This window comes from Tripterygium wilfordii, chromosome 21 (genome assembly GCF_013401445.1).
Source record: "Tripterygium wilfordii isolate XIE 37 chromosome 21, ASM1340144v1, whole genome shotgun sequence".
NCBI classification, from domain to species: Eukaryota; Viridiplantae; Streptophyta; class Magnoliopsida; order Celastrales; family Celastraceae; genus Tripterygium; species Tripterygium wilfordii.
The window spans coordinates 15,346,456-15,357,359 of NC_052252.1; the positions used below are offsets into that span (position 1 = coordinate 15,346,456).

General features: G+C 38.3%; 1 protein-coding gene across 1 annotated transcript; it reads right to left on the minus strand.

Moving 5' to 3' along the window:
• Window positions 1-57: 57 nt before the first annotated feature.
• On the minus strand, window positions 58-8,609 carry LOC119988902 (dual specificity protein kinase splB-like). Its single transcript, XM_038834145.1, has 9 exons — window positions 8,460-8,609; window positions 4,037-7,206; window positions 3,856-3,936; window positions 3,512-3,664; window positions 2,737-2,900; window positions 2,484-2,631; window positions 2,226-2,348; window positions 1,316-1,403; window positions 58-498 (listed from the first exon to the last, which is right to left on the minus strand). Exons 2-9 carry the CDS (start codon window positions 7,049-7,051, stop codon window positions 296-298), a joined length of 3,975 nt encoding a protein of 1,324 aa, XP_038690073.1. The 5' UTR covers window positions 7,052-7,206; window positions 8,460-8,609; the 3' UTR covers window positions 58-295.
• Between the last annotated feature and the right edge of the window lie 2,295 nt (window positions 8,610-10,904).

Here is a 10,904-nt window from a genome sequence, read left to right on the forward strand (position 1 = left end):
GAACAAAACAAAGTTTAAAAGCAAGTCTGGGCATTGGACTTATGACTCTTTTTCGAAGGACCAAAACGCAAACCTTATATTTACTATAAACAGAGTTGCACAAATGATAGCTTTACATAGAGACCAATTTTCTTTGTCAAATGCTGCACAGAACACAAGAATATCTTACTCTCCTGAGAACTCTTTCCCCCTAACCCATACAGTACACCACCTTAATTAAGTATATAGAAATAACTAATCATCATAATTTGTGATAAGCCAAGAGGGGAATAAGAAGGAAATAATCCTATACACATTACTTGGGTGGCTGGTTAGGTGGGTGCTGGCCCTGTGGCTTAGTTTGGCATGCAGCAGACATTGTGCGTAAGCGTCTTGCGATCTCTGTAAATGACGGACGAGCTATGGGATCAGGAGCCCAACACTGTTCCATTAGCAATTTCCATTCAGGATCACAGAAACTGGGCACGAGTGGCCTTAAAGTATTATTGACTATGCCTCCTGCCAGAAAATACAATTCAGATAATTCTGTCAGAATCAGCACTTAAAAACAACAGGAAAAAAATTGAAGACAGAATGTCTGATTCTACAACAATTTAGTGATAGAAGAGCCTCATATAGACGTGGGAGGTTTAATTTCTTTTTTCTGTTTATTTCCCAATAATGTTTCAGGGAATTGGATATCTTCTGAAATCTGAATGATAGCCAAACTAGCAAGTGGATAAGCTCTAAATGGTTTAGCAAGGGCATTCACGGAAAATATTCATATCCCAGCACTGATGGAAAAATTGCCACAAAAATTTAAGAAATACAATTTTCCAATTTAAAGAAAATTTAGTTTGTTTTCCTTCAAAGAGTTGATACTTATCTTCCACAAATAAGAATAAAGTATGAAAAGGACAAATAAATTTTTCATAAGAACAAAGATTTTGAAACGGAACACAATTATCAGTTAGATCAAATATCAGAATGGGGTTTCATTTCTTTGGACCTTTTGCCTTTTTCTTGGGCTGTTTAACCAAATTAAGGACTTCAATTAGTTTCATACACCAATTGTTCAACCATCAGTCCAAAATTGGCAAAATCCATTGCAGCAAAACCATAGAAATGAAAAACAGATAGACAAGGGACTCATTAATTTGTTCATATAAAAGCATGCATTTTTGTAAAACTAAACTCCAAGAACCACCAGCACTCATAATTAACAGTATGTCGTATAGGAGTGCTAATGACTGACTATGAATGGAGAGAACCTTCTGATGACATAAGAAGAAAGATGAGTGTGGAGGGGAGGGGGAGAGAGAGAGAGTATCCAGACCTATAATCGCTCCATAGTGCATATTGGAATAAGGCTCCTCGCCAGTGAGAATCTCCCACAGAACAATGCCAAAAGAGAACACATCCACCTGCCAATAAGCAATAAGTCACACAGATAAGTTCTCTCTCAAAGACAAAATCATCCCTATCGATTCAATGCAACCCTACTGAACTACAACTTCCATAGGTGGACAAACCAGACCATCATAAGAATCAACATGTCGGCATAGAACCCCATGGACACAGTGGCCATCCGACTTGTCAGGCCGTCTCATTGATTGACAAGATAAACAGTGACTGGAAGGCAACTTCATTGCAGAAAATCAAAACTTCGAATCGTTGATTTAAACTGATTTAACTAGCATAGTTTGTCAGAATAGAAATCTAGAAAGATCAAGATTACTAGAAATTATATTGTGATTTGATTTATCTGGATGGGTGGTCAACTTAAGTTTCATTTCTTTGTTTGGCTTTAATAAGCCGTTTATTTTCCTTTTGAATCTGGTTGCTTTGATTAAATGTGGTTGTAATCCATGTAGGACAATGAATCTGGACTTCTACAAGTTCAACTCTCTCCAGAATCCTCTTTTGTCTGCCAAAATAGGTAAAAATGCGTGCCCTAGTGGGGCATGAAATTGCAAAATGCCAAATCAAACACAAACATCCAAGAGACCACAAAAAAATGAGCTGAGTACCGCACATATGGCTAATTTTCTTATATTTAATTGATGGATTGAAATGGACAGAAAGACAAAGTTCTTGCCCGTATAAGCCTTTGAGCTTTGACATCACCAATTAGAAAACCAAGGAGAAGATGCTACGAATGCATACCATAAGAACAAATCACTTAGCAGAACAAAATATGTCAAAGGAAAAACAAGTGAACTACCAGTGCTTTGGCACTATCTCACCTTTTCAGAAACCATACTGCTGCCGCCATTCAATAGCTCCGGGGCCATCCATGGAAGAGTTCCCCTGACACCACCAGTAACCAAAGTGTTTCTTTTAATTTTTGACAAACCAAAATCGCCCACCTGAACAGAGAATAGCAATGCTTCTTAAAAACTAGGCTGATGCAAGATTTTATCATACGCCCATTATATAAGAACAAAACATTGAACTGTTTTGTAATTCTATCATAAGCGTAAAGCAACAACCATCGCAATTACCTTGCAAATAGGACGCAAAGAATCTTTCAAGTTGACGAGCAAGTTGTCACATTTCAAATCAAAATGCACTATGTTCTTCGAATGCAAATATTCCATTCCAAAAGCCGCATCCATGGCAATTATAAGTCGCTTTCGACGATCAAGATATCTAGATATTCATAAAGCAATATAGAAGAAAATAAAATAATTGAATGGAATGCTTTAAACAATGCACATGTAAGATCTTCCAGATGTCTGTGAATAAAACATTTACCTCTCCTTGCTTAGTAGGACGCGTCTAAGAGAGCCATTCACCATGAACTCCGTTACAGTAGCTAGAGTTCCTCCGGGACCATCTTGCACCACTCCATAGAAAGCCACCACATTGGGATGATGAAGCTTAGAAAGAATTCCAGCTTCACGCCAGAACTCCACTGTCTGAAAATGTCAACGAAGGTTACTCAAAAGAAATGAGAGACATGCAACAAAATTGATCTTCTATTCTTCTTTATGATTAATAAGCAGTTATTTATGCAAAAATAAAGGTTAACTCAATGAAAATACTGGACAACTTGGACTTTGATATGTGAGATGCCAATCAGGCTGCTGAGGCTATTTGAGAATCCAGCTAACCCAGTTTTAAAATTTGATTTAGACTAGAATATAATCTTAAAGGTAAACAACTCCCGTGCACAAGGCTCTTGCAATGGGGAGGGACAAGATGTAACCTTACCCCCACATATATATGTGGATGGAAACAGTAAACAACTCCCGTGCACAAAGCTCTTGCAATGGGGAGGGTCAAGGACAGACAGGATGTAACCTTACCCCCACATATGTGTGGATAGACTATTCCCAGAAATTGAACTTGTAACCTCAAGGTTACACCCCTGCAACTCTACTAGTGGGCACGTTCGCCTGTAGACTAGAATATGATGTTAAATAATCGAATCATGTTTGATTACAAGTTTACAACTACAACCTACATGAATCCAAACACTTGAGGTGCTTAATTACAAAGAACCTCATTTCAAAGGAAGTAAGCTCACCAATCTTTCCTGCTCAGATGTACGACCAGTAAAGCAGCTCTTTTTTATTCGCTTTATGGCAACATCAGTACCCCTCCATTTTCCATGATAAACAGTTCCAAACGTGCCAGAACCTAACTCCCGCAACTCTTCCAGATCTTCGTTCTCTATAATCTGAAATATCAGCCAACGAAATTTCTAACAAGCTGTTTGTACGACTATATTTCTAAAAAAGAAAAATATATGACACAGAAGAATGCTGATAGAAGTTGAACAGGCACTGAAGTTTGAGCTATGACTCTTATCCTCATTGCAAGTTGTTTTACACAGTACAGATATAGAAGAGAAAATTATACGAACCATACCTGCAATGTACTAATGTCAAACTCTCCGAGAGGAAGATCAATAATAGGTGCAGTAGTATTCTCAATATGCAACCTCCCATCCTAACAAATTAACAATGGTATGAAGAAATTAGAAAACATAAGGAGCAATATGGTTAAAATCAAATGAATTACAACACGTGAAAATGGCAGACAAAAATACCTCATATTCTGATTCTGGTATTCTAGGGTTCACGCCATCCAATTGCACGCTTTCACTGCCCTTGGGTTGAGATTGATTGTAATCAATCGTGGTCAGTCCACCAATACCAGATAATTCTGGCCGAATGTTCTCACCAAAATTGACATGCGAGTCAACATGGGAAAAGGCACCTCCCTCAGATGTTACAGGGGGATAGCTGTAGTCTATGTTAAGTCCTTCTATATTCGTAACTGGAGATGAGAAACCCAGATGGTCCTGGTCCATAAGAGAAACATCTTTTCTAACAAATTCATCTTGAGCCAACTTTCGAAAGTATGACCAACGCTTAGGTTCATGATTTTCCATGTTCAAGCTCAGGCCAGTACCATCAGCATGCAACGGACTGATGCCGGAAAGGTTTTCAGACAGTTTTGCTTTTGAGAATATATCAGACAGAAAATCACTAGGAAATCGATCATTAATATCAATAAGTATGTCTCCCTGTTCTGGAGTGCCAACATTAACAGCAGACTCACCTTGAGGAACAGCTCTAATTGGATTCTCTGCCAGCACCAAAGGTTGTGCATGCCCCTTGGCGTTGTTCCTGGTGTGCTTGCTGGAAGTTATCTCACTTGATTCAAATTCCGGTCTTTTTAACATAGCATCCTCCACGTGCTTATTTGGGGTTCCTTGCATTTGTGTAGGATGATTGAACCCAGCTAATTCCTTATCATTGCTAGAGCAACTGGTGTTAGTGTTTTTGCTTATGGCCATTTCAGGACCATCTCCATTAGGAATTACATATCTTGATTCAGGTTTCTGTAAGGTTGCCTCAAGCACATCAGAAACATCGGACTTTGTTTTACTCATATTATCAGCAAACTCTTTATACCTTTTGAATTGTGCCAAACCTTCTTCAACGGTCTGAAGATTTGCATGTGCTGGTTTTGCAGAGGTGATAGACTGCTCAGAATAAGAAGCCACATTCCCATCCCGAAACTGATCAACTGACTCTGTGTCTGGTTGAGAGTAATCTGAAAGTGCTTGAGTTATCAAAAACTGAGAACCAAAGGAATCATCAGATTTTGACAATCGATTCAACTCTGCCTGCTCCCGAGGAATTCGCTCAGAATGAAAAACCCTTTGAGGAACCACAGATGGTTCAACATGGCTGTCAACTGGATCAGTGTCAGAGCCTCCATAAACAGGAGCACATGCAGCACTAGATGAGTAAAAAGTGTCAATATCATTATTTTTCCTCCCTTCATTTACATCTTCATGGAGCACCGCATTTTGTGCAAGTTCCTGATGCCTTTTATTGTTTTTGTTACTTAAAAAAGGCGATTCTATGTCTGGGCCCAAATTGGAGACTGACGTGTCTTCCCTAGAAATATTGTTTAGAACAGAAGCATCACCTGGATTTGAAGAAGCAATGTTCTCACCTTCTGATGTTACAGTTTCATTAATCTTCGGCTGAGAGCCATCTCTTTTCATTTTTAACTCCATCAGAGGAACTTCTTTTTCCAAGGACTGAATTTTCTCAGCTTCATTTATTTTCTGGGCCGAACCATCTCTCCTCAACTTTGACTCTTTTGTAGAAATGTTTGATTGCTGTAAATGAAAACCAGTATATTTTGACCCTCCAATCACATCTCCTTGTTGAGTCAGATGTTCATAGAGAGGCATTGACGATATATTCTCTCCAGAAACTGCATAGTTTGTAGGGCGAGAACCGTAACCATATTGCTGTGGAATAGCAGGTGAAGTGGTCATAGAATTCCCATCTATCGGGGCGGAGCTCTCCACAGGGTGAAAAGTATATAACGGATGCTGGCCAGCTTCTCCATGATGCATATTCTGTCCCAGGTGATGGTGTAAATTAGATTCACATAAACCGGTTGAATTTGCCAACACCTGTTGAGAAGATTGATTTGTTGCTGGAGGCACATCAACGGCTGCTGATGTGATGGCAGCACTAGCTAATTCACTAGCAACTTGGCCAGTCTCCCTCTCAACACTTAGATTGAGTAACTCGTCCAAATTGTTTCCTGAAACACTGGCAGCAATTGAGTTTTTTCTTGAACCTAAGTCCATTCCATTAACAGCAACTACATATTGAATCTCAGAATCCCCCTCCACACTTCCCAGACCAAACTGAGCATCTTCTAATTCACTGCTAGAAAATAGGAACATCCTAGGCTTATGTGATCCTCCATGTTCCAGTACATTACACTCCTCCATCATGTTCTGCAGATCCTCATCACAAGACACAGAAACCAATGCATCAAGATCCTCACCAGGAAGTTGATACTTTATTGTATGAGTTTGGACGTAAATTGCTGACATTTTCTGCAAAAGATCTTGCCAAGAAATATCCTTGCTTAGCCGGATAATACGTGTTTCTCCTCCAACATATCTGAGCTTTCCGTCACTAGGACGGGGCAAAATTTTCCCACCAAAACTGCAGAGGAACTTCGCCTTCGTTGATGAACTATCAGAAGCTGAAGAAGAAGCATAACCAAGAAGTCCTCGATTACTGTCATTCCTTGATGAACTTGGGGGTACCGCTCGCATGGTATCCTGACAACTGTTATTATCAAGGGCAGAAACGCTCTTCTTCTCAAACTCCTGGATACGTTCTTTTTCAGCTGGATTAACCTTGGATATATCGGATCCACTTTCAGAACCTGTATGAGAAATTCCCAGCATGTTCTTTAGATCCATGTAGCCAGCTGGGGTGCTTGGGTCAACATAAGCATTTGGAAAGACATGCTGCCTGGGATTCACCCTTTCCCGCATGAATTCAAGAGCGAACTCCTCCCCCGTCTGAATGGAGTAATTCAACACAGGTCTAGCTCTTACCGACATTGGATAATCTGGAGGTCGGCTGTTAGTATTGATATTCCTTGATGGATCATGAAAAAAGCTCTGATTTCCAGACCCTGCCACCCCATTTTCAGTGTCCACATTAGAATATTGAACTTGCTCATAGCTTTTCTGTTGATCGATCGGACCTTTTCCCATATTTCTCTCCATTTAGTTCAACTTCACAGGGACAAAACACACCACCACAAGGTGCTGTTAAAATTACACCAATGCGGCATCAGCTAAAACAGAATCTTAAAACCCATAAACTCGTAAACGAAAGAATCTTCTCTCCATGCGGTACACACTAGTACTAAACCAGGGACCTGAAAAGGTGAATAAATTTACACCAATGATCTCACTGAGTTATCCATTAAAAACGAGCTTTTTTCCAACTCAAGCTAGTCTTTAGAATAACAATGCTTTCAAAAAGAACGTTAAATCATCCAACACATAAAAGTAAACAAACCCCAAAAGTTACATGTGAAATCCATAACTCGAAGTAGAGGAGAGGAATATTCACTCATGAATATGTGGGGTTAGAAAAGAGTTAGGGGAGGACAATCCACAAAAAGTGTTGATGATGTCTTTATCATATGTAAGTTTGTTGTGTACATCATAGGTAAGTTTACCTCGACATAAAAATATAAAATAGATAGCTTGTTCTTTGAAACATCAAAAATCAATGGATTTAGTTAGAGTAAGCAACAAAATGTGTAAACAAGATTAATCTATGAGGAGCTTTTCATAATAGTAAGCTCAAAGGATGAAATTTGAGATCCAAAAATTATATTCATACTGTAACTCTGTAAGCAATAAGGAAAAATCTGGATTTAATGGTCCCCATTCAATAAGCAAAAGTTATATTCATTTTGAAGATCACACCCCTATTAATGGATTAGGGTCCTATCTTGTGTTATTTTTCACTAAGCAGCAGGCCGATTAAAAGTGACCCTAAAAATACAGTCAATACAATGAAATTAGCCAGTACACGAAATTAACTATAATTCAATCTATGAATATTACAATAACCAAAAATGCTGTACTTTAAATTTAAGAACACAAGACGTGAAAATCGAACCAAAATCCAACAGGAAATTTTCTGGTGTAAAGAAATTTAAACCAATTCTCAAGATATCTTTTATCAAAAGTTTAAACCTGTAATTAGGATTGACCTGTCACCTATGCAACTCCTTTCAAAAGGTTCCCTTGTGAGATTGACAAAACGCAGCTAGAAATGGAGGGAAGCAATCTTATGAATTAATCACTTTAAGCTGGCTGATTATGCCCGGGAACCACAGAGATCAGCAAAAACTCAAACACTGAAACTAGATTTACCTCTAGCATGTAATGAACTGAAATCGATGGATTTTAAAGTTAAAACACAATATTAAACCTAGAAAATCCGACAAAGTTAAAACAAAAACCAAGATTAAATTAGGGGAAATCGAACCATTCAAAACACAAAGTCCTTAATCGAAACCAATAAATCAGTTAATACATCACAAACTAATCATCCAAAATTGAAGAAAAATTGCACGATCAGAGAGTCGATCGGAACCGAAATACATTCACATACCTTTAAACCGCGAAGCTCCGCTTGCAAAGTCAGCTTATTTCGCTCTCTAATGACTCAAAATTCTCAGTACAAAATAATTTTTTGGAATTAAAAGCTCGCTCACAGTCTCTGTTAAGTCTTTCTTTATTAATTTATTTCTCTCCGTGTAAGCAAAGTTTTGTAAATTTTTAGATTTTTCTTTTGAAATTTAATGAGTTAAAATTGGATTTTCTAGATTTATTAGGGACTGCAATTATGATTTCTTTACTAATTTTTTCTAGTCGGGGTGTGGGATTTAAATGAATACTGTTAATAACGTACCTGCAATGCGAGTGCGTGTCATGCACGGACCAATTAGAGGGTTTGTTTTTCTAGTTGGTGACTTGGTGTGGGGGTTCACCGTTCACTTATTTATCGGGTTGGTGCGAGAGTCATGCATGGATATGGGTTTTGGGTTGCAGTCATGGGCCGTCGCCAGTGGAGAGAATTATGGGGGCTTATGCGTGGGCCGTCCTGGGAACTCGTATTGGTGTTAGGAATGGACCAAAAAACGTGTAATTATGAAAAAGGGCGCTTAGTCACACCCTATATTTATTAAACACACCACTTATTAATAATAACTCATGAAAACTCTAAACTTTTATAAATACACCAAAACTACATAAATCTGAGACATTTCACAAATACACCCTTAATCAGATCTGTCATTGCCGATCATATTGTCGTCTATTGAGGTTATTCTCGAGTTGAAACTTGTCGAAAACATGAAATTACGGCTCGTAGTTATCCCATAGTCTGTATTCGAGACCAAAATCATCCAAAAATGCCTTGTTTGGGATCAAACTCGGGTCGTCAATTTTCGGCAACGTCTTTGACCAAAAAATGGGTGGAATAGAAGTGTCTTGCAACGAGGGGTCCAAAGGTGGTGTCGGTTTCCTCCAACAATGGCCAGATTGTCGGGATCGGACGACTTTTCTCGCGGTGATCATAGATTTTCAAATGTGATTTCGGTGGACGACACTCATCGGGATTGGTCGGGTTTAGTTCGTGGTGGCTTAGGCTTCAATTTGGTGGTAGTGATTACCGGATTGAAGCTCGGACGGCGACAACACCATGGTTGGACGTGGATGCTCGTGAGGAAGAAGAAAGAGATGGTGAGGGGGTGGGATGGGATGGGGTGGGGATAGGGTGTAAAGAGCATAGGTGTTAAAAAAATAAAGTCAACAAAGTCATGATACACTTAGTAAAAATCGATGTGTGACTAAAACTTCCCTTCTGAAAATGGGGGAATGGGGGCCCATTTTAGGGATAATTTGTCAAAGTTTGTTTATGGTTATCACATACCGACCCATCATAGAGCCCAAAGCCTTTCCATGACAAATACACAAACCCAAAAAGATAAAATTTATTTGCACCACAAAATTTTAATAGTTTATGTGGAGTAAAAAAATTTCTCACCTCAAAATTATGATCAAGATCCTAACTATTACATGATCAAAGATAAAGATAAAGTCTGATAGCGATGTCACTATGAATGCTGCTAGACAAACCTCTAGCAATGCCCATTTCGCAAGGGAGTCTACCGTGTTCTAACATTGTGAAATTTGGTAATGGACCAATTGTGAAACCCATCAAACTGGCATTGCTTCTCGATAATGAGGTCTTCAACTGCCCAATTTGAAATTAAATCAGGCTTTTTAACTTGAATTCACCACCTCTAGGGCATCACTTTCAAAATTAACCTCTTGTACATAAAGCTCAAATATATAGTCACCCTTGATAGCAAAGCTTTAGCTTCATCCACCAATAAATCAATTTTACAAAACAAATAAGAATTCTACGAAAACAATATCTCTCATATACACTCGGGGCACCATAAAGATGGTTTACATCTGCGAACTCCAAATATAAACCCGACTACAACGACAAAACGCTTGATTATAAACGACATTGGATATACCCGAGCAGACTAAACAAAAAAAACTAGAGCACACTGGACTATGCCGACTTGAGCAAATCAAATATGGTTATTTGAGCAATCATTCAAACAGATCTGAAAGTAGATTTAGATCTAGATCCATCGAAATCATGCCTATCGAAACTTGAACTTGAAGTTTGAAATCCATAACGTGCTAATGGATCTCCGATCATACACCGTTCTTGAAATCAAGCTATCTTCCAAATGGAAATCCAAGGGAGAATCCACCAAAAAGTTAGGGAAAATACATGACGACAAAGACAAAATTAAGTGATTTACTTTACCACTTATTCATGTATAAACCATATATACATGATTATTTTTCTTAAACTGGAAATCAAATTCATGGACAACAACAACAAAAAACACCATAAATGTTCTCATAGTGTTTAATACACCATTAAGTTTGAATCTATAAAATATGAAAAAAAATTAGGTTAACATATATATTTTATTCATTCAATTTCCTAAGAGTAAACAACTTTAAA

Excerpts from the sequence above, each read along its gene's own strand:
- LOC119988902 (XM_038834145.1), bottom strand. The coding sequence starts at position 7,051 with ATGGAGAGAAATATGGGAAAAGGTCCGATCGATCAACAGAAAAGCTAT. Across the intron at positions 3,937-4,036 it reads TACCAGAATCAGAATATGAG|GATGGGAGGTTGCATATTGA; the intron begins GTATTTTTGTCT and ends TTAATTTGTTAG. Across the intron at positions 1,404-2,225 it reads GCAGTATGGTTTCTGAAAAG|GTGGATGTGTTCTCTTTTGG; the intron begins GTGAGATAGTGC and ends GCTTATTGGCAG.